This window comes from Saccostrea cucullata, unplaced genomic scaffold, assembly GCF_032062105.1.
Source record: "Saccostrea cucullata isolate Sc308-1 unplaced genomic scaffold, CSIRO_AGI_Scuc_v1 ctg251, whole genome shotgun sequence".
Classification (NCBI taxonomy): domain Eukaryota; kingdom Metazoa; phylum Mollusca; class Bivalvia; order Ostreida; family Ostreidae; genus Saccostrea; species Saccostrea cuccullata.
Window position 1 is genome coordinate 330,278 of NW_026935559.1, and position 23,258 is coordinate 353,535.

Here is a 23,258-nt window from a genome sequence, read left to right on the forward strand (position 1 = left end):
TGTGATGAAAGTTCTGTCAATTGTCGCAGAGGAATACAGATCATGGCACGCTGTTGTGTCTAACGATCTGTTGACAGTGATGTATTCATGTCCTGCAAATTATCTCTTCTTCAAGTCTTCATTGTATTCTGGTGTTCACAAAGTAATTATCGGTTAATTATGTAGGCGACCAGTTAATTATGTCATGATCTGGCCCAAGCTAAAATAAAATCTCATCGTGTATATAAAGTTTTCCAGGTCAATATCCAATCACTCTTCATGAATCATCTATACTTTGAAACATGCAGAATTTAACTAGCCAATTCCTGGTCGCTGAGAGTAAAGCCGAGCGAGCTTTGGAGCATATAATGCTCCTAAAAGGACGCCTTCATATTCTGAAAGCTGGCAAAGTAGCAGGTCCAACATCAAGAAATAACAACTCCATGGCAGCACAACTAAGACAGACGGAAGAATTGCTGGTGCGTTATAATGAGTACTACCTGGTTAAAAAGAAGGAAGCCGAAGAATTCCTGAACCAAATTCATGGCGAAAATTGATTACTGATCGGACAACAAATCGGTCTGAAAGTCGATTGAGACCATTCCTGAACCCTACAGGTCAACTCGGATTGCCCCAAGTCCGGACGGGAGGAAGATGCATCGCTGAGAAAATAAAAGTACCAAACGGCTCTTTTCAGAGCCACTTAAATTTTTAGAAAAGATGCCTTCATTGCAGTACAAAACTGTTTGTCTAATCTGAGACAAATAGAGAGAAGGGGAAGGGGGTGGGGTTCCTAAAGTCTTTGAAAGTTTTCTATGTTGCTTGTCAAAAAGGATCAATTGTGTTTGCTTATTTAAAATCGGCAGAGGAAAAGTGAATTCAAATTAATTCTTTGTATTGAAAAATTAATTAAAACGAGAACATACATGTATAGCCCACATGTTACTTTATTCCGGAAAAAGTTGTTTTGCATTGACACTCTACAAATATGTAGCAGTAGATATTTCCGATATATTTTCTGTGCAGAAAAATATGCAACGGGCTGTTTTACTAAACACTTTTCTTCTACAAGGATCGATAGCACGCCTCAAAGACAATGGATTATCCATAGTATATTCTTGTAAAGGAATTATATTCGTTCAAAGACGCGGTTACAAGAAAAAATGGGTAGGCCTAATGATCTGCATATCCTGTACATGTGATGTCTGACAAATTAAGTGACATGTTGTCATGCTTCTGAATGTTCATGTTTATATGAGCATATCTTGTTAATGTTATTAAATTATTTTATTATTTTTGTATGCTACTTGAAGGCAATGAAAATAATACTTTTATATTTATTTTTATTTTACAGGCCAAAAATGAGGGGAGTAAAGCATATACAGAACATGCATTGATTCACATGGAAACATTCTACAAACCTGTCTTCAAAGAATTGTGGCCATCCATAAGGATTTCTCTTTTGACATCATCGAAGTACTGTGCATTGCTAAATAACTATAACAGTCAAAGGAACTCTGTAGAAAATGTTCTGAAAAATTTAGGAGCATATGATGCAATGGAAGAGGCAACTGTAGCTCACTCAGAATTCTTAAAGAAAGACAAACAGCAAGGAATTGTTGAAAACAGTTCTTTACCACTTGAGACATTTTTAGATTTTCCTGAAAGAATTTCAAAGAAAGAATTAGAAGACAGCAAAGATTGTCTATCTAATTCAGAAGAAGAAGAGGAGGAGGAAATTGAATCCATTGTAGGGAAAAACACCAGTTTGTATGACTTTATTCCTACAAAGAGGGTGTACTCAGAAAAAGAAATATTACACAAACAGATAGCAGACACATCAACTTTTGATGAAGGCTTGTATGAAGTTCCAGTAAAAGTTATTCAAGAGCAAACCCCAGGTCTACCAAACCAAATGAAATTCTTTGTGTTTGACAAAGGGGATGTGTCTAACTTTCCTTCTCCTAAAATGAAACGTGGAAATGTGTTAGGTCAGCAATGGTAGAATATAAAGCAAGAAACTTACATGTAAAAAATCTTTAGCAAATCACTTCATAAAAAATCTAAAGCAAATCACTTCAAGAATTTTATGATTAGGCTTAAAAAAAAAAAAGTTTGTTTCCTGTAACATTCCCAAAAAAATCAAGGGTCGGTAGGTCGGGAATTCTTTTTTTTTTTTTTTTTTTTTGCTTATGAATGGTCAAACATCCCCGGACCGAAAATACCAGGTGTTATATTTACAGTGGACATCCAATATGGCATCCAAAATGGCTGCCAAGCGGCAGAAAACAAACTTCAGAAAGTTGTAGGGGGAAACTGTTGTTACAATAATGATTACTCTTTATATTTAAGGTAAATGTACACTAAGTTGACATATTTTATGTCTCAAATTAAGCTACAAGCTGTTTTTTTAAATTTAATAAATGGAATCAGCTGATTGATCAAACGAAGTTTTGCTATTTGTCAGAAAAAAAAATCCACCCGGGGATAATTTGAATGGGTCGGTCGTGTTACAGGAAACAAACATATTTTTTTTTTAGGCCTTACTATTAATTATTATTAATGTTTAATTTACAGGACAAGGTATAAGCAGAAATTGTTTATGAAATTCTTAATGTCTTGTAGGGTACTACTTGATGGATGCTGCCTCTTTACTTCCAGTCATTGCGCTGGACATTCAGGAGGGGGACTCTGTCCTTGACCTTTGTGCAGCTCCTGGGGGGAAATCTCTGGCTATACTACAGACTCTACAGACAGGTACATGAGCACAGTTTTACAAAAATAACCTCGGTAATGGATAGAATGTAAAACAAGTTTAAAACAAGTTAATATGCTCTTTTGGTAAGGTTCACTTATTTGTTATGCCTGTTTTCCTAAATTCCATGTTTGTAATGAGAATTTATTCAAATGAAGGTCACCAAACTGTTCAATTATTGACTTTAATTAATTTTCCCTCAAGAGATATCAAGTTTTGATTATTTTTATGCCCTCCTTCATAGAAGGGAGGGCATATTGCTTTGTTGCTGTCTGTCGGTCGTTTGGTATGTCTGTCAGTCGTTTGGTATGTCTGTCGGTCTACCAAGTTTCTGTTCATTTTCTTCGCAGTGGTTGCACATACTGAAATGAAATTTGGTATACAGATTTTTCATTAGAATATGTAGGTCAAATTCTGTTTTGGAAGCGATTGAATCATTTTTAGCTCACCTCAACGAAGTTGGGGGAGCTTATGTAATACCCTCGGCATCGGCGTCGGTGTCGGGCCGGGTTAAGGTTAAGTTTTTTGGAGCAGTTTTCTTTTTACGTACTTCTATGTCCTATATTGATTAGATACTCATGGAAGATGTTTCTAGTGTGTTTCATTGTACCAGTCAAAGTTTCAGATGCTGCAATTTCGGCAAAGGAATGACCAGGTTAATGTTTTTGGAGCAGGTTAACATTTTTGGTGCAGTTTTTGGTGTAGGTTTCATTTCCGAGTAACTGTGATCCTATGTTGACCAAACTTGCATGGATGGTACATCTTAAGATGCACACTACCAGGCTTGCTTCGGATGCTGAATCTGACCTACATTTTCCGCATGAGTGAACAGGTTTATGTTTTCAGTGCAGGTCTCATTTCCAAGTAATTATGAGTACTATAGTGACCAAACTTGCATGGATGATACATCTAAGGATGCATACTACCAGACTTGCTTCAGATGCTGAATCTGACCTAAATTTTCTGCAAGAGTGAACAGGTTAAAGTTTTTGGTGCAGGTTTCATTTCAAAGATACTATGAGCCATATAATGACCAAACTTGCATGGATGGTACATCTTAGGATGCATACTACCAGATTTGCTTTGGATGCTGAATCTGACCTACATTTTCCAGTTGAGTGAACAGGTTAAAGTTTTGGTGTAGGTTTCATATCCAAGTTACTATGAGTCATATAATGACCAAGCTTGCATGGATGGTACATCTTAGGATGCATACTACCAGACTTGTTTTGGATGCTGAATCTGACCTACATTTTCCTGTTGAGTGAAAAGGTTAAAGTTTTTGGTGCAGGTTTCATTTCCAAGGTACTATGAGCCCTATAATGACCAAACTATAATGACCAAACTTGCTTGGATGATACATCTTAGGATGCATACTACCAGACTTGCTTCGGATGCTGAATCTGACCTACATTTTCTAGATGATTGAACAGGTTAACCGTTAAAGTTTTTGGTGCAGGTTTCATTTCCAAGTTACTATGAGCCATATAACGACCAAACTTGCATGGATAATACATCTTAGTATGCATACTACCAGACTTGCTTCGGATGCTGAATCTGGCCTACATTTTCTGGATGAGTGAACAGGTTAAAGTTTTTGGTGCAGGTTTCATTTCCAAGGTACTATGAGCCCTATAATGACTAAACTTGCATGGATGATACATCTTAGGATGCATACTACCAGACTTGCTTCGGATGCTGAATCTGATTTACATTTTCTGGACGAGTGAACAGGTTAAAGTTTTTGGTGCAGGATTCATTTCCAAGTAACTTTGGCCCTATAATGACCAAACTTGCATGGATGGTACATATAAGGGTGCATTCTACTAGGCTGGCTTCGGATGCTGAATCTGACCTACATTTTCTGGATTAGTGAAAAGGTTAGTTTTTTTATACAGGTTTCATTTCCAAGTAACTTTGAGCTCTATGTTGAGCAAACTTGCATGGATGATACATCTTAGGATGCACACTAATGGCTTTGCTTTAGATGCTGAATTCGATTTACATTTTCCAGATAATAGACCTCGTAAAAGTTATGGATGTGTGTCTATTACCAAGAAACTATAAGGCTTACAAAAAATGATGCATCAAGGGATAAAACCTCTCAAACTTGCTTCAGATGCTGGATTTTAATTAAGTTTTCATGATGAAGAACTAGTTTGAAGTTTTTATATAGGTCTTTTCCAAAGTATCAAATCAAAATTGCATAAATTTTGCATTTTTGGATGTACACTTTTTATTGGTTAATTGTGTAACTTTGCCTTACTTAAAAGACAACATTCGTTGAGGTGAGCTCTGTAATCTCTGATTACCTATGTTTGACAGAGTTATGCCCTTTGGACGTAGAAAAATTCCAATTATTTGCAGTTTCCGTTCATTTTCTTTGCAGAAGTTGAAAAAACTGAATGAATTGAAATTTGATACACAGATTTACCATAAAGTTATATAGGTCAAATTTTGTTTTGGGCACAATCAAGCTATATTTGACAGAGTTATGCCCCTTAGACTTAGATACGGATTATTTGCAGTTTTGGTTCATTTTCTTATCAGAAGTCGCACCTACTGAAATGAAATTTGGTATACAGATTTTTCATGAGAATATCTAGGTCAACCTCTGTTTTGGTAACGGTTGAGCCATATTTGACAGAATTATGCCCCTTGGACTTAGAAAAATTCCAAGTATTTGCAGTTTCTGTTCATTTTCCTTGCAGAGGTTACACCATAACTTCTGAAATGAACTTTGTTATATAGATTTTTCTTGGACCTAGAAAAATTCCAATTATTGGGGGGAAGGGGGGCATATGTGTTACACAAACATCTCTTGTTAATTATAAGAATTAAAATAGACCCTTTTCCTATGACATATTTTCTCTAGGAGTTATTCCCCTTAGCCGCCATATTGTAGGGAACATTCCCTGATCCCTTCATTATTCAACCAAGTTCAATTTGTTATACTGGTTACTGAGGTAAAGATAATGTTATTTTTCTTATGAATATACGTTTGTTAAAGCCTCTATTAATTCATGATTATAAAATTGTGAATATTTTCTCTCATATATTTCTTGCATGCATGTTTAAAATTGGTTGCTCAAAGAGGTATATTCACTACTTTGCCCTACAAGATAGCGGCTAAGGGGAATAACTCCTAGGCAAAATATGTCACAGGAAAAGGATCTATAACTTAGACGAAGAAGAAATAAATCTATGCCAATTTTAGTTTTCTCCATCAAAATAGACTTCATTGTAGTATGGTTTTGTTTCTTTATTATCTATTTTTTCAGTTTTTTATTGTTTTGTTCACAACTGAACATAATATTTTACAGAGAACCTGACATGTAATGATGAATCCTACAGTAGACTTGGCAGACTTAGAGATATACTGCATTGGTATGTTGGCAGTGTCCCACCCTCAGTGACAATTTCAAAGAAAGATGGCAGATTCTTCAGAGAGCCTCTGTATGATAAGGTGTGTTCCTATGTATCCTAGCAGCACTGCATCAAAGAGAGACACAAATAGAAGCATTACCGGTAATATTAGGGAGAATCCATTAAAGTTGAGTCTCTTTTATCACAATGCTTGTGTTGTTCCCAAGAGGATTGTCTTGATTAATTTATGTAACTGATACTCTCTTGGTATATCTAAATATAATTTTTTTTCCCAAAAATGCACCAGGCCATATTGTACATCACTGTCTTGCTATTCTTTGCTATATATACTGAGTGTTGTCTTATTGTACATATCTGACATTTCAGATCTTGGTAGATGTACCCTGTAATACAGACAGACATGTCTTGATCAGTGAGGATAACAATCTGTTCAAACCAGGTCGTATGGAGGAGAGATTGGCACTACCCACAGAACAAAAGGAACTGCTGGTGTAGGTTCCTATATTTGAACATTTTTTTTTGTTTAAATATAGGTGAAAGTTTTTTTTTTAATTTTTAGAATAATTCACATATGTATTTTATATATTTAATTTCTGGTGTGAAATTTTGAAAAATGGGTTATAATTCAAATCTTAATTTACAATATTTTAAAATTTTACTTTCCAGATCAGGAGTTCAATCTTGTAGGCCAGGTGGAACAGTTGTATACTCAACGTGTACCCTCTCCCCAGCTCAGAATGACGGGGTCATACAAGCCACAATGGAGTATTTATGGAAGGAGACGGACATTGATGCAGTTGTGGTAGACATGAGCTACATCAGGCCAATATTCAAGAACATTTTTTCATTCTTTCCACGGACAAAGTATGGACAATTAATTATTCCTACCCTGTCCTCCAATTTTGGACCCATGTATATTTGCAAAATAAAACGTTTAAAATAGTGTCTTGTTCATGATTTGCATTCATTTAAGATTCAATGCAAGAGTTAATGCCGTTTTGCAATTTCTACAATAGGAAATTAATGCTATCAAGCATAAAATTATATCATCATTTCCTAGCTATGATGTCGAGTGCTGTCAATACCAGACAGACACCAGACAAAAGCTCGAATGAGCCTTCGGCTCAGGTGAACTAAAAATGGATACAATTTAAATTCAACAACAGTTTATTTCATCCTGGTCAGCATGTCAAAGGTTGATCTTTACCAATATATACGTATCTAGGACAAATTATATAATTATATTCAATGATAAATATTCAAAGCACATGCTTTATTAAATTTACTGGTACAACTTCCTTCCAGGGATAAAATAAAACACTACCTAAACATGCAATTGTATAAAAATTATTGTTTCTTTTAAATTGCGGAGAAAATTGTTCCTCATAAATAAATATCAATTATAAATGTAAATTATATATAAGATTAGCAATACGTTAGTTAAATTTATATGCATCATCAGCAGATGTAATCACCAAATAAGACAACCATGCACAGCATTCCCTGTGAATAAGTTATATCACATGAAGCATTTTAAAATCTGTCATCATACTCCATAGTAAAACCTCCAATTTCTAGACAGAAAGAAACGTCGTATCAATAGCATGGCAATGGCCAGTCCAATAAGGAATATCATCACAGTGGAGAAACTTAGTCCGGATTGTCTCTGGTGATGTTCCCTCAGCTCAGCACTCTGTCCCACTCTCCCCGCCGGTACTGCTGGCCTGGGACTATCGCCCACCAACCTCTGTCTCAGTCCCTCATCTGACCTTTGACCTGTTGACTCCAGAGCTGCACTGCTTGCTTCAGGTGATAATAAAGGTGTGGACTCGAAATTCGAACTGGCCTCTGATGAGGGACTTTGAGGTTCTTGAATAAAATTTTCTTGTCCTTGAGAAGCGGCCTCATTTGAGGTGTCTCTGTCATTTGAAACATTGTCTTCTGTGGTTAATGATGAACTTTTATTTGCACTTTGAGATGAGTTTTGAGTACTGGCAGCTGTTGGCATCTGAGACTTCACCGATTGAGAATCGGCCTGAGTTTTGTCCTGTGGAGATGGAGGCTGTCCTGCCCGTATGTCAGATGGGATTCCTTGTGATGGGAGATTCATGGCTGGCTGTGTTGGTAAAGAAGAAGTCATCTGCCCAGGAAAGACCATTGAAGGAAGGACTGGGGGTCTACTCATCATAAAAGGATTCATCTGCCATTGCTGCATATATACATTCTGTGAACTATTTTGTTGACCTGGAGGAAGCATTCCTGGTATAAATGGAGGGGGTAAAGGAAACCGGGGGACATTGACACTTCCATCAATTCCTTGTGGCATCTGGAAAGGAGGCATATTGGGCATGCACATGAAAGGAGAGGGAAATGGAAATCCATTACTAAATGCTGGGTTTGTGGTGTTAGCTGGCATTTGAGGAATTGCTTGTTGTTGTTCACTAGGCTGAGGTGTAGGAGTTGTCTCACCACTGCTTCCACTTTTTCCCTCACCAGGTTTTTTCTCTGCCTAAAAGATGTAAACTATAATATTAAATCTGAATTCTTTAGATTTTTCTGGAGATTGGACATTCATCTTTTTTCACTTTGATTTCTATGGCCAGTTGTTTACCATTCATGGAAATGACTAGAAACTCTCTGTATATTTAAGTGACTAACTGATTCTTTTACATACCTGGAAGTTAATCTGACTGGCCAGTTCCTTGGCCTCTTGTGATGTCCTTTTAGATTCCTCTGTTTCTTCAGTCATTGGCTTTAATATACAATTAATGTTACCACACGTAGAACACTTCCATTCTTTGCTCCTACAGAATTAGAAATATCAAGTTTAAAACTTATTTTTGTTTGATCTCTAAAAAGATCAAACAACGAACAGCTTTCAGTTTTACAAGAATTATTTCCCTGTGCGGAGTCAATCTAGGGTCAACTGGCATACAACATAACTTTTCCTCTTTAACATTACCAATTTTATGGGGCAAAGTCTTACAAATGAAATCTGTATGAATGGATTCATTTATATGCTTTTTATGTTGCCCCATACCATGACAAGCATTATGCCAATTACGGAAGATATTAAACTCCTATGAATGTGAATTTTTTTTTTCTCAAAATTTCAAATCTCCTTGTTCTGAGTTTTACCTGTTGGCGAGTTTCTTCCTCTCCTCTGGTGAGTAGTCCAGGGATCCTATAGCCCCCGCACCATGTGTAGGCATGAACCCGATAATGGCCAAAAGGGCTGTCCTGACTAGAAGTAAAAGGTTCCATAAATATAACTTTATGTGTCAACAAGGTTCTCTTTCCCATTTTTTAATACAATGTATATAAAATTACACTTTTTTAAAAAGAAGATGAAATTAAAAAAAGGACAAGTGAATAGAGAAATAAATATTTTTCATCTCCTAAGTGAAGAATGGTACACTGTGCATGTACGAGGGTTGATCCAAAAGTTCGTGGAATTTTTTTCTAAAATCTTATCGTGATTTGATAAAAGGAAACAACAGGCATATTCATAATATAGAGTCATAATGCAATAATATTTGAAACTTTCGTCAATTTCCAGTTACCAATGAGGCCACACGAGCTTTCTGAAAATGGATAGTTGTGGAACCCGGGGGAGACTTTGATGTAACGTCAAGTTAGATATGTCACGTCATGTTATAAAAGCAACTGGTCCTAATGTCCAATTTGAATATGTAATTCTACAAAATGCTGTCCTTGTCTCCTTTTTTTCTCAAGAAAAACCCATGTATCTTCTCGCACTAGCTTATCTTCATTTTTCACTCATATTTTAAAAATACTCCCATCTGTCCATATGATAGTCAATTTCAGTAGCAATGTCGAAAACAGTATGGCAGCCGACAACGTCTATGAACGTTTATTAGGGGGATACGCACTTAAAACAGAGCCTCCAAAAAGCGATCACACCTTTAATCAACGTCCATAGAAGTTCTGTTTTCTTAAACTTATTATGCCATTCGAAAACCAGTAACTAAATGCATTTTCCCCAAGCCTTTTGTCAATTATATACGCGTTCAAGATAGTTTCAAAAAACATATGACTTGACCGAACTTTGACGTTGTCTAACAACTTAAAGATAAGTAATAAATCACCAATTAATAAACTAAATATCCAGTAAAACTCTCACACAAAGGTTTATAAAAGATCAAGCAATCGTAATAATGACATAATTTTTGATTTATATACCACTTAGGGTGGTTTACTTATCATTTCACGTATTAAGAATTAAAATGAAAATAAACGCATTAATGTCTCCCCCGCATTTCCAAACAACCATTTCTATGGCAACTGCCATAGAGTTACTATCAAAGATATTTAAACTGTTTTTTAATTCAAAATATTCATCAAGAGTCTATATTTTCATTTGTAATTTTCAACCAATTCCACTTAAAAATAAATAAAATATGAAAAAATTCCACAAACTTTTGGATCAACCCTCGTATATATTGTGTAATGTATATTCATAAATTAATTAACTAAAAAAATTCTTTTGGAGCAATTCTACTTTTAGTGATATTTATTGTAAATCTTCCAGTCATTGTTCAATAAATTTTTAAATCCTAAATTTACAAATATTAAAAAAAAATGTATAAATAAAATCTTACTTGACCAGGAGGGTTGCCATGACTCGGGGTGATGTCCTGAGATACTCAGGCAAATTTTCTTGTTGGTCTCAAATCTCCCATTTGGCTGTAAAAAATATGATAACTAGATGAAATTTATTCTACATACATGTATATGAACAACTGAATTATTTTTCTTTAAATTGCATAGTGGGCTATTGTTTCTGTGAAGATAATAAGTATGTCAAGTGATGCATCTTATAAAGGCAATATGTCAATTTATTTTATGTCCAATATTTCATTAATATGATATCAAAAATTTAAATTTTTTCCCCACAAAGCATTTTCCTTTACTGTACTTGTCCCTTTTCTATATTAATCTTAAAATTATAAGCCAAGAATCACAAGTATTTGAATTACACATTCCCATACTCATATTATCTCTAGATCTGTCAAAGTATAGTAATCAAATCCTAACATAAAACTTTAATGAGTCACCTGTGGAATGACTGAGAAGTTAATCACATACTATGGGCATATAAAATACCATATGAATTATTAATTTCTAAGCATAAGGTATAAGTAACTAATGGCATAAGTAGAGATAAATGTACACAAGTACTTACAGTTAAGAGTATGATACTCGGAGGCTTCATGGGGTAATCCGGGGGTAGGACAATTCTGCCGTGATAAATACCTCCACCGAAATCTGTGTCTGATGGCCCCCTTATTGTGAAATGCCACTCAAACAAATTATCCTACAATGATATAACCAGATCAATAACAAATTTGAAAAGAAAAACAAATACAAAGAATTCTAGAACTTACATATTTAACAATTGTTTAGGGTATATCATGCATTTTACCACCTTTCTAAAACATGTATTTACATGAGTATGCATTTTCTTGAATTAATAATAAATCACAAAGTCATACTCAAAATCTAAGGACACAGGAATTGTTAATTACAGAGAAGCACAATTCCCCAATTCTTACCATTGGCTATGCACTTGATAAGTTAGATTTATCTGTGTCTAAGTCCAAAACCTTATGACACCACAGTTATGATACATAAAATATATCATTGCAACAATGTTGCAAACTGGAGAGTAAGTATTAACTCCCCAACAATTTTGGAGATGCATTTAAATTATGTACTAAATTAATTAAATTAATCATGTCAACCATTTTCTTGTTGTTAAACCCCATTTTTCTCTCTGTTACACTACATTCAATTGAAGGGGGAGGGAGGGGTCCAACAATGTCCTGTTTCAGCTTGTATATATGTCTTTTGCCCTCAGATCATCTTTTAAAACATAGGTAATCAAAGATTACGAAGCTCACCTCGACGAATGTTATCAGTTTAAGAAATACAAGTCTCACATCATGCTTTCTTAACAGTTAGCATTTATCCTGACAATATTCAAGCAAGTTCTTAAATTGGTCTTAAAGATCATTGGGTATTGACCTGTTCCAAAAACTTTAACCTGGTCACTCGTTTGGAAAATAAGTGTCAAATCCAGCATCCAAAGCAAGTTTCAATTGTCCATCCTAAGGCATCCTTAGATGCATCATCCATGCAAGTTTGGTCCAGGTAGGGCTTATAGTTTCTTAAGAATAACCTAGTCACTCATCTAGAAAATGTAGATCAGATCCAGCATCAGAAGCAAGTCTGGTTTGTCCATTTCTACATGCACAATTCATGCACGTTTGGTCTGGGTAGGGCTTATAGTTTTTTGGGAATGGACCTGCTCCAAAAACTTTAACCTGGTCACTCATCTGGAAAATGTAGGTCACATCCAGCATCTGAAGCCATTTTGGTAGTGTCCAAACTGTCCATCCTTAGATGCATTATCCATGCAAGTTTGGTTTGGGTAGGGCTTATATTACTTGAAAATGGACCTGCTCCTAAAACTTTAACCGGGACGCCGACCCCGACCCAAGGGGTATAGCATAAGCTCATCTCGACTTTGTCAAGGTGAGCTAAAAATGTTTGCTTGTCCTCTCTCAACCGACTGGCTAAAAAAAAGACTCATTTTTCTTAACCTGCAAGGAATAATTTAAATTCGTTTTTTCCAGAATTTTTTTATCTCATCAACAAGTATATTAAATTTTCTTCAAAAAAAAAAAAAAACACCTTCTAGTACCTACGGACCCAATTATTTTGCCCTGAGTCGGAAGAGGGTAGCTGCAGATATGTAGCGTTATGGTTTTATATATTTGTCTTTGACCATAACGCTACAGATCCCGTAATGCAAAAAACAGGGATGGGGTCAATTACATAGGAAAGTAATTAGTTAAATTACAATTACTTTCCCAAAACCTTCAATTAAATTAACTTTCTATTACATGGATTTTGAAAATTAATTAATTAAATTACAATTACTTTGCAAATGTGATTAATTAAATTACACATTACATTCAAGAAAACATTTATAATTTATAAAGGAAATAGTCATGTGCATTCCTTTATATTTATATCAGATTAGTTTACAACATTTTTTGACAATAATATTATTAAAATGTTTATACAATTTTCAATTACTGTATCTCCTAACCTACATCTATTAGATTTGAAGATTTTCCTGCCACACTGACGATTCTTTCCACTTGGGTATTTGTGACAGGAATACGTAGATACTTACTAATAGAAAGTTTACTCATGGTTTTACCTTAATTCATATGTTAAAAAATTTGGAATCATGAAACTTTAGATTAAATTTATGTTGAAAGTACAATTTCAACAACATATAAAGATATTCTCAAAATGTTGGTATTTGACTTATTCTGTGCCAAACTAAAATTTAAAGTCAAAGTATGTGTATAAAAATACCAAAAGACAAGATCAAAATGTGTGAAAAATATCTATTAAGGAATATGTACATGACCCCAGGGCACTAATTAGCACCTGATAATAACTTCTAACACAAGCTGAAGATATTGCAAACAAGAGGATTAGAAGCCATTGGACTACTTATTTTGATATGGATTAACTAATTAAAAAATCAAAATATAAATTTTATTTCTACACTTTACTAAGATTAATTTGATTTGAAAGTTTTTAAGAAAATAAAATAGGGCAATATTTAATCAGCAAGTTACTTAAAAAGGGAAGTATAACTATGTTAAAATTCTTTTTAAGAAATTCTACTATCAGAATATTTGCTCCAAAAAATCAGTTAACCTTTCTTAAATCATGCTTTTAAAACTCGCCAGAACTTCATAAAAAGAACATTCTAATATCATTTATCTTCATTCTGTGCCTTTGTATATATAAATTGTTAAAATATTAACAGTGACATATAGGTCCTTTGGGCCGGGTGTAAGAAACTAAACTTATTGTTGTAAAATATATTGTATTACTGTAACAATACACATGTCACTATAATAAATAATTTACTTACTTACTTACTTACTTACTTATGAGATGGTGAGGGAGAGGGGGGGGGGGGGTTTCATTTATTTAAATCAGTGTAATTGAATGTAATTGAAAAGTAATTGTGAATTACATGCCTTTTGGGAAAGTAATTAATTAAATTATCATTACTTGTAATTGAAAAGTTGGCCAATTACACATTACTTTCAATTACATCGAAATTTGTAATTAATTACAGTCAATTACCATTACACATTACCATTACCCCATCCCTGGCAAAAAAGGTGCAAAGGTAGCCAATAGGTATATTTTATCCACCTCCCAACCATTTATAGTTGTCTCTACAGGCAATAAAGTTGTTTAAAGTGAATTTTCAGCAATCTAACAAATAATTTTAATCAAGCGAGTTTGTCACTTGTAGAGATGACTATAAAGGGTTGGGAGATAGATAAAATATACAGATTAGTTAAATAATGTGCCTAGAATTAGGGAGTGAAAGGTAGTTAATTGACCGATGCTGGAAAATGGAGAAATTCTCCCCCAAAGTGCGCAAAAAATATTGGGCTGTAAATTGCACCTTTTTTGCATTACGGGATCTGTAGCGTTATGGTCAAAGACAAATATATAAAACCATAACGCTACACATCTGCAGCTAGGAAGAGGGAAAACCTTTTAAAGATGGCCTCATGTATAACCTTTATACAGTAAAAATCAACACATTTTCTCAACATTTACCTCCAGAGGTTGTGCATAGTATTGCTCGGTTGCTTCACTTAGCTCCTGGGCTTCTTTCATCAGCCTCTTTACGGCTGCAAGCATACATGTCAAAAGTATTTAAAAAAACATTTCTACAATTTGACCATACTATCCACTCATAAAAAACAGGTTTCTTCTTTTAAAATATACTCAAATCGTTATATATATGTCACAGGGTGACAATTACTTGTTTTTATTTTATTTAGTATAATTATTTAGTACAGCTGGTATAGTAAGTCAGTATAGTAGATAGCTGTAGTAAATTCCTTCATTCATTCATTCATACCTGGTCATTCATTGTCATCGTGTTTGTATTGTATAATGGTTTGTCCGGTGTTCCGTGTCACGTGAGTGTTTGGTTGTCACGTGATTGTCTTGTGGTTTATTTTTATCCTAGGTGTGAGTTGTAAAACCAGTATGTATGGGGTGTGGTAGCTATGTACGCATGTGTGAGTCCTGGTATATATACTTATGCACGGACTATTCCTTTTTAATCTTGACGATACATTATAGATGTTCTCCTGCGAGAAATCCACGTGAGCAGTTTGTCTAAGAAATTCCTTACGGAATCTTAGTGCCTTAATTGATGTAACTGGTAAGAATAATTAACTCTTAATACTAAGTCTTATTCTTATTTTAAACTATTGAAATTAAATAAATATTAGTGTGTGTGAATTTGTACGAGTGTGTCATTTTCATTGCAGGTCACCTTCATTCGTACGTTCGTTTGTACTTCATTACTTCATTTATCATCGTTCCTGCAAATTGTCATCCAATAAATATATGAACCTTTATTGAGGAACTGTGTTGAATTATTATTATTCCCTGAGATTGGGAGACCCGTGACATTGGGATTCAAGCTTCAATAGTAGAGTTCCGGTTATTATTGGGACAAATGTTATTAGACTTTGTGTAGATTTTACAGGTGAGTGTGAAGAAGCATGGCAAACGGCTATTAACACTATGTGTGTTAATTGCTGTGTACCCGTTAAGACAACTAATAAATATCCTATACATTTAGCTCCCAATGAAGTGAAATACATTAGAGGAATGGTAAGAAACATGGAAGGAAAAGTGAAGACTTTAATAACAGAACAGCTGGAGAACAGTCAGGCAGGAGTGGTAGTATGCCCTCGACTGGTAGCGTCCAGTAGTACAGGAAAAAACAAAAGGGTCACAGTTAAGGTATGTAATATCTCGGCTAGTGCTGTTAAGATACCACCCAAGACGAACATCTGTAGTGTGAGTCAGGTAAGAGTAGTAGACACCTGGAATCCACAACATGCAGAGACCAAACCAGTCAAGAAGGATTCCACTACCAGATCATTAGCAGATTTAGGGGTGAAGGTCAACACTGACAAACTCTCTAAGGAGGAGGTAAGAGAAGCTTTGCATATGATTGGAAAATGGCAACACTTATTCTCTACATCTCCTACAGACCTAGGGAGGACAGATGTGGTCAAACATGAGATAAACCTAACCACAGAAATACCTTTCAAGGAACCATATAGACGCATTCCCCCTGGTATGATTGAAGAAGTTAGGCAGACATTGAAAGAGATGTTGGAGGCAGGGGCCATCAGGAAGTCAAACAGTCCCTACTGTTCTAACGTGGTTCTATGTAGAAAGTCAGACGGATCCTTGAGATTTTGTATAGACCTGAGGAAGCTTAACAACAGGACAATCAAGGATGCGTATACTCTACCCAGAATTGAGGACACTTTAGATAGATTGGACGGATCAAGGTATTTCAGTAAATTAGATTTAAAGTCAGGCTACTGGCAGGTTGAGATTCGTGAGGAAGACAAGAAAAAGACAGCCTTTACGGTAGGACCATTAGGGTTCTTTGAATGTAACAGGATGCCGTTTGGTCTCACCAACGCTCCTGCGACATTCCAAAGACTAATGGAAATGTGTATGGGTGATATGAATCTAAAAGAATGTTTACTTTTTCTCGATGATATTCTAATTTTCTCGAGTACATTTCAGGAACATCTGGTGAGGTTGGAATCAGTTTTTCAGAGATTACATGACTACAAGTTGAAATTGAATCCAAAGAAATGTGAATTCTTCAAAAGTCAAGTTCGCTATTTGGGTCATGTAGTTTCTGAGAAAGGGATTATGACTGATCCAGAGAAAACATCAGCTTTAGAAAATTGGCCTGTTCCATGTAATGTAAAGTCATTAAGATCTTTCTTAGGGTTTACAGGGTACTATCGCAGATTTATTAAAGACTACGCAAGGATTGTAAAGCCCTTGAATGATCTGCTGATTGGACAACCTACCAACAAAGCAGCAAAGAAAAACAGAAAGAGAAAGAAAGCTGAGTGGAAATGGGGTGAGTCAGAACAACAATCTTTTGAACTCATTATTCAGAAGCTTACACATCCTCCTATTCTTGCTTTTGCTAATTTCTCTAAGCCATTTATTTTGAACATAGATGCAAGTGTTAATGGTTTAGGGGCAGTTCTGTATCAAGAGCAGGATGGTAAGGAGCGTGTTATTGCATATGCAAGTAGGGGTTTACGGCAATCTGAGAAACATTATCCAGCACATAAGCTTGAATTTCTGTGTTTGAAATGGGCTGTTGTAGATAAATATCATGATTATTTGTATGGCAATCATTTTGATGTAAGGACAGACAATAATCCTCTTACGTATGTCACCACAACAGCCAAATTGGACGCAACATCACATCGCTGGTTGGCATCATTGTCAGCATATGATTTTAAGATAACATACAGATCAGGTAAGCTCAACAGAGACGCTGATGGGTTATCAAGAAATCCACCTAAACAGGAACTGTTTTCAGATGTGGTTAAAGCTATTTCTCAAGCAGCATTGGTAAAGGTAAATCCCCTAGCAGAGAGTTGTGTTATTGGTAAGTCACTAGAGCCTGACAATGCTGAAAGAGCTGAGGAGACATCACAGAAACTTAGCACTGTGAATTGGGAACTGGAACAAGGTAACGATTCTGTTATAAGTAGGGTCAAGGATCTACTTCAAAGAGGAATCAAACCAACTGGAAAAGACCTACAAGAGGAATCAAATTCAGTCAAGTTACTCTTAAGGGAGTGGAAGCAACTGGTGATTGAAAGAGGAATCTTGTTTAGAAAAACTACTGTTGCTGGAGAGGAGATACGCCAGTTAGTTTTACCAAGTAAGTATAAAGACAGTGTACTCATAGGACTTCATGAGGATATGGGTCACCAAGAACGAGACAGAACGTACTGGTTGGTACAGCAGAGATTCTACTGGCCAAACATGTATACAGATGTAGTGGAAAAGGTAGAGAACTGTGACAGGTGTGTGAGGTTTAAGACGAGAGAAGTACCAAGGACAGGATTGGTTTCCATTTTTACATCAAGACCTATGGAACTGGTTTGTATGGACTTTCTGACTCTTGAGAAGTCTAAAGGTGGGTATGAGAATATACTAGTCATTACTGACCACTTTACGAGGTATGCGGTGGCTGTTCCAACCAGGAACCAATTAGCATCTACTACGGCTAAGGTACTTTACGAACATTTCATCTGCCATTACAGTTTCCCTGAGCGTATACATTCAGACCAGGGTAGGAACTTTGAAAGTTCGGTTATCAAGGAACTCTGTAAGATTGCTGGAGTAAAGAAGAGCAGAACAACTCCATACCACCCTATGGGAAATGGGCAAGTTGAAAGGTTCAACCAGACATTGCTGAAGATGTTAGGGACGTTAGACAGTGAACAGAAGCACGATTGGAAAACTTACGTTTTACCTTTAGCCAACGCCTACAATTCAACAAAACATGAGACAACGGGATTCTCGCCGCATTACCTGATGTTTGGGTGGAACCCTAGATTAGCGATCGATGCATATCTTGGATTGGAAGAAACACCACAAAAGACCAGAAGTAGGGAGAATTATGCACAGAAGCTGAAGAAAAGACTAAACTACGCATACAAGATGGCCAGAGGTAACATTGGTAGAAACAATGCAAGGTATAAACAAGGTTATGACAGGCAGGTCCGTTTTGAAAAATTAGAAGTTGGAGATAGGGTTTTGGTGAGAACATTAGTATTTTCTGGTAGATCAAAATTAGCTGATAAGTGGGAGAGAGATCCCTACATGGTAATAGAACAGCCTGTTTCAAACATCCCAGTCTATAGAGTCAAAAATGAGATATCAGGAAAAATTAGAACATTACATAGGAATCTTTTATTACCTTTTATGTGCATTACAAAATCTTCGAATTTAGATCAACATTCAGATAACAGGGTCCCGAACGCAGTACCAGACCAGGAAGTTGCAGAATCAGAGACAGAGTCCGAATCTGAAGATGAGGAAGTTTTGGTAAGGCATAAAAGAGTCAAACCTAAACAGTATATATCTAGTGTTTCAGATAGGTCAAGGTCATCCAAGTCACTATCAAATAGAGAAGCATCGACTAGAGAAAATACAACACTGAACCGCACAGAGCCATCAACTAGGGAGACTTCAACAAGCGAAAGTATAAAGTTAACCCACATGGAACCATCTATTCCAGCTAATGTAGTAGCAGAGCCCCGCAGGTCTGCCAGAACCAAGAAAGTACCAGATAGGTATGGTTCCTGGGTATCTCCCATAGAGACCCAGATTTGGTATGTATAAATAGGGAGAACGTCACAGGTAATCAGGATGTGTGTATATAGATTTAATATGTTGTTTTTGTTATGTTTTTATTTCATCTTGGATAGAACTACTATGATTTAACTTAAGATTTCACTTACAGTGACTTAGTTAATTATGTATGGTGTATATTGTAGTTCATAATTTTATGATTAGTCATTAAGTCTTATTATTTGATAGTTACTTAGTGTTGATAAGACTTAAGTTAGTGTAGATAAGTTTAGTAGTAGAGTATTCTCTTTAAGAAATGTCAGGAGACATTTTATTAAAGAGGGGGAGAATGTCACAGGGTGACAATTACTTGTTTTTATTTTATTTAGTATAATTATTTAGTACAGCTGGTATAGTAAGTCAGTATAGTAGATAGCTGTAGTAAATTCCTTCATTCATTCATTCATACCTGGTCATTCATTGTCATCGTGTTTGTATTGTATTCTGGTTTGTCCGGTGTTCCGTGTCACGTGAGTGTTTGGTTGTCACGTGATTGTCTTGTGGTTTATTTTTATCCTAGGTGTGAGTTGTAAAACCAGTATGTATGGGGTGTGGTAGCTATGTACGCATGTGTGAGTCCTGGTATATATACTTATGCACGGACTATTCCTTTTTAATCTTGACGATACATTATAGATGTTCTCCTGCGAGAAATCCACGTGAGCAGTTTGTCTAAGAAATTCCTTACGGAATCTTAGTGCCTTAATTGATGTAACTGGTAAGAATAATTAACTCTTAATACTAAGTCTTATTCTTATTTTAAACTATTGAAATTAAATAAATATTAGTGTGTGTGAATTTGTACGAGTGTGTCATTTTCATTGCAGGTCACCTTCATTCGTACGTTCGTTTGTACTTCATTACTTCATTTATCATCGTTCCTGCAAATTGTCATCCAATAAATATATGAACCTTTATTGAGGAACTGTGTTGAATTATTATTATTCCCTGAGATTGGGAGACCCGTGACATATATATTAGTGTGTCATAATGATTTTATTTCTAGACTTTTGAATCACCTAGTTTTAGTGCTAGAAAATTTACTTAGCCTTCTAACAATTCTTTATTTCAATGCAAAAATAAGAAGAATGGTATACTGTAAAGGGAACATACCTGGACTTCTTGTACTATACATTCCCTGCATTTCTGTTCAATTAAACTAGTTGTTCTCAAATAAAAATCTTTGCAGGAAGTTTACGTGTAAATTATTGATAATTTTTTACTTTCACTTTCACACAATGTAAGATCCTTCATCATTGGATAAGCGAAATAAAATTAACCAATCAACAGATGAGTTTGAGAAGTCGTTCGACAAACTTCACATTTACGGAATCGGCCGAAGTTTGTCGATTGATGGAAATAAAAGAAATTAACCATTTTTTTTTAAAAAAATATATCTTAATAGAAATATAGAGGAATTATTTGAAGATGACTCGATGGTTGTCACAAACTTTTTTTTGCTATTTAAGTTTCCGCCAAAAAGCCTCGAAAACTGCCATTATCTTCTTTGTTTGCTTTATAATCCCCCCCCCCCCCCTCTACATGTACGTTCCAGGAACATTAACTGTACACAAATTATAGACATCTATGTATGTAACATAGATAATCTGCAGGTAATACACATGAAGAATGGAAAACTTTTTTTTCTCTTCTTAACTTAAGGCTAATCAGATTAAAAATAAAAATCCGAAATTACGAAAACTCGCAAAACTTTTTGATACTCAGTAATTAAAAATTAAAATAAAGAGGAATTAAGAATCGACTTTCGTATCTGTAAATCAAATAGATATTTTAGTCAACAACTATAATTTCAGCCATGAAATTTAGTATGAAGTTATCTGTTATTATTTATTCGATAATAGAACATTTTTTGTATCGCTCAACCCAGATACATGTAAATTTAAGTCCATTACTTCAAAACGTTTTTCTTTGGTATGCATGCATATACATACATCCCAGTTCTCTGAGTAGCAATTGCACGGGGAATAGATTTTTAATTTGATATTGATTTTTGACTTGGATTGGTTTTGTAATCGGTTAAATTTTTAAACTAAGCATTTTTTTCAAAACTTTTTCGAGAATTCTTGCAAATTCTATTCAGCAAAATATGATTGTCTTACACACATCTTCCCATTATGTGACACTTTTCACATTGATTTTATTTTTCATTGATTGCAAATAAAACTACACTGTATTTCCACATTTCTGAATTCTTTTATTTCATTTATTTAAAAAAATCAAATTCATATGAAATAGTGAAGAATTAACTATTTAAAATTTTGGTGTAGAATTTTATGTTTGCGAAATGCACAGCGTCCATCCATGCATTACGAACACGAGGGTTAGCTATACTTTTAATCCTATTAACTTATCTATTTGTCCGACACTTTAAATTATACAATTTCACGTACATGCATGTACCTGGGGTAATCCAATATTTACTTTCGAGATACCACTAGGTTTGTTTTGATTTGAATTTCACAGTCAATAGTGATTGAAAAAACAAGTGTCACACGTAAAAAAAAATCAATCAGAGGATAGATCGATCGATCGATGACGACACACCTGTATGAAATATACCTGTTCAATGACCCAGTGATTACATTCTGACTTAAAAAAGAATCTCAGTTAGACAGGCACGAACCACCGGTATTTAAAAGGACCTAACGATACAAAACATAAACAAACAAACGCACATTTTGGGAAATATCTTTTGTGATATCTGATTCACACGATTTCCACATTTAGTTTGGATTTAAATGTGTCCTTTTAATTGGTAAGTTTCATTCAATTTATAAATCTTCAAAATATGAAGCTTTCTTATAAACACCTGCTCAAAAGATAATTTTAACATGACAATTCCTGTATTGATCCGATTTTTAAATAACCATAAACTACACATATATAAATTTACATAATAACCTCTGAATGTCAATGCTTGTATATTAATTGAGAATAAAATGGACGCCACATAAAAAGTATTTAGCCTTCCAGTGGTAAGTTCTTGCTGACATTTTATTTTTAACATTGAATCATCCCTCATAAGAAGAAATCATCATATATCAAACTGAAAACCATAAAGGTGCAGCGGACTTAAGTTTTATTTGTTGAAGACCGTTAATGTTTATTTAGTTTTGGATTTAATAACGTAAGATATATCAGATTGATTCCGTATACATAACCTATATCGCCAGTATCAATTCCCTATGTTTGAATTATAAATGACATGCATTTACAATGTTTACAGACATTCTCATAATGCGAAAATGAAATTTAACATATAGATAACGATCCGGACATGTATGTAAAACATTCCCTTTCAACACAAGTCCGATAACCTTAACGCCTGTTAGTGATTATGAGATATTATAATGGGTTACTCTGTAACCCCAGAATTCAGTGTATTATGAAGTAAATTATTAATTTTTTTATTGATGCCGTTTTTGATCTGTAACAGCTCAGGACACAACAGACTGCAAGATATGATTGTCACAAAATTCAAAACGGGTATCCATCCATCAGTTTACCTTGTCCCTCTTTCAATGAAACCATTCCAAACATCGTAATTACAAACTGAAATCCTTCTTTTAGTTTTTATTAAATATGCCCCAGCTCCCAAATGTATGAAATATTTTATTCAATATTCTGAAGTAATTATATTTTTATAACTGAACGATTGCTTTCATTGACAGACACGTAGAGTTTCAATTTGACGCACAAATATTATCTATTGGGAAATATATTTCTAAAGAAGGACATTTAAAATTTATCTCTAGCGGTAGAGTTT

The 23,258-nt window shown here is 34.9% G+C and overlaps 2 protein-coding genes and 1 long non-coding RNA gene across 3 annotated transcripts; 1 reads left to right on the plus strand and 2 right to left on the minus strand.

Annotated features, from left to right (window-relative positions):
- The first annotated feature begins 980 nt into the window (after positions 1–980).
- On the plus strand, positions 981–7,068 carry LOC134243216 (5-methylcytosine rRNA methyltransferase NSUN4-like). Its single transcript, XM_062725447.1, has 6 exons — positions 981–1,146; positions 1,334–1,970; positions 2,605–2,736; positions 6,058–6,200; positions 6,488–6,612; positions 6,788–7,068. Exons 1-6 carry the CDS (start codon positions 1,012–1,014, stop codon positions 7,062–7,064), a joined length of 1,449 nt encoding a protein of 482 aa, XP_062581431.1. The 5' UTR covers positions 981–1,011; the 3' UTR covers positions 7,065–7,068.
- LOC134243248 (uncharacterized) lies at positions 3,495–4,999 on the minus strand. The gene is made up of 3 exons (XR_009986998.1): positions 4,845–4,999; positions 4,448–4,512; positions 3,495–3,697 (listed from the first exon to the last, which is right to left on the minus strand). It is a non-coding gene; the product is annotated as an uncharacterized LOC134243248 (long non-coding RNA).
- Positions 7,069–7,270: 202 nt separating the features above from the next.
- Positions 7,271–20,711, minus strand: LOC134243249 (uncharacterized). The gene is made up of 7 exons (XM_062725484.1): positions 20,585–20,711; positions 14,813–14,886; positions 11,328–11,459; positions 10,744–10,828; positions 9,260–9,365; positions 8,796–8,925; positions 7,271–8,630 (listed from the first exon to the last, which is right to left on the minus strand). Exons 1-7 carry the CDS (start codon positions 20,613–20,615, stop codon positions 7,668–7,670), a joined length of 1,521 nt encoding a protein of 506 aa, XP_062581468.1. The 5' UTR covers positions 20,616–20,711; the 3' UTR covers positions 7,271–7,667.
- Positions 20,712–23,258: the final 2,547 nt, after the last annotated feature.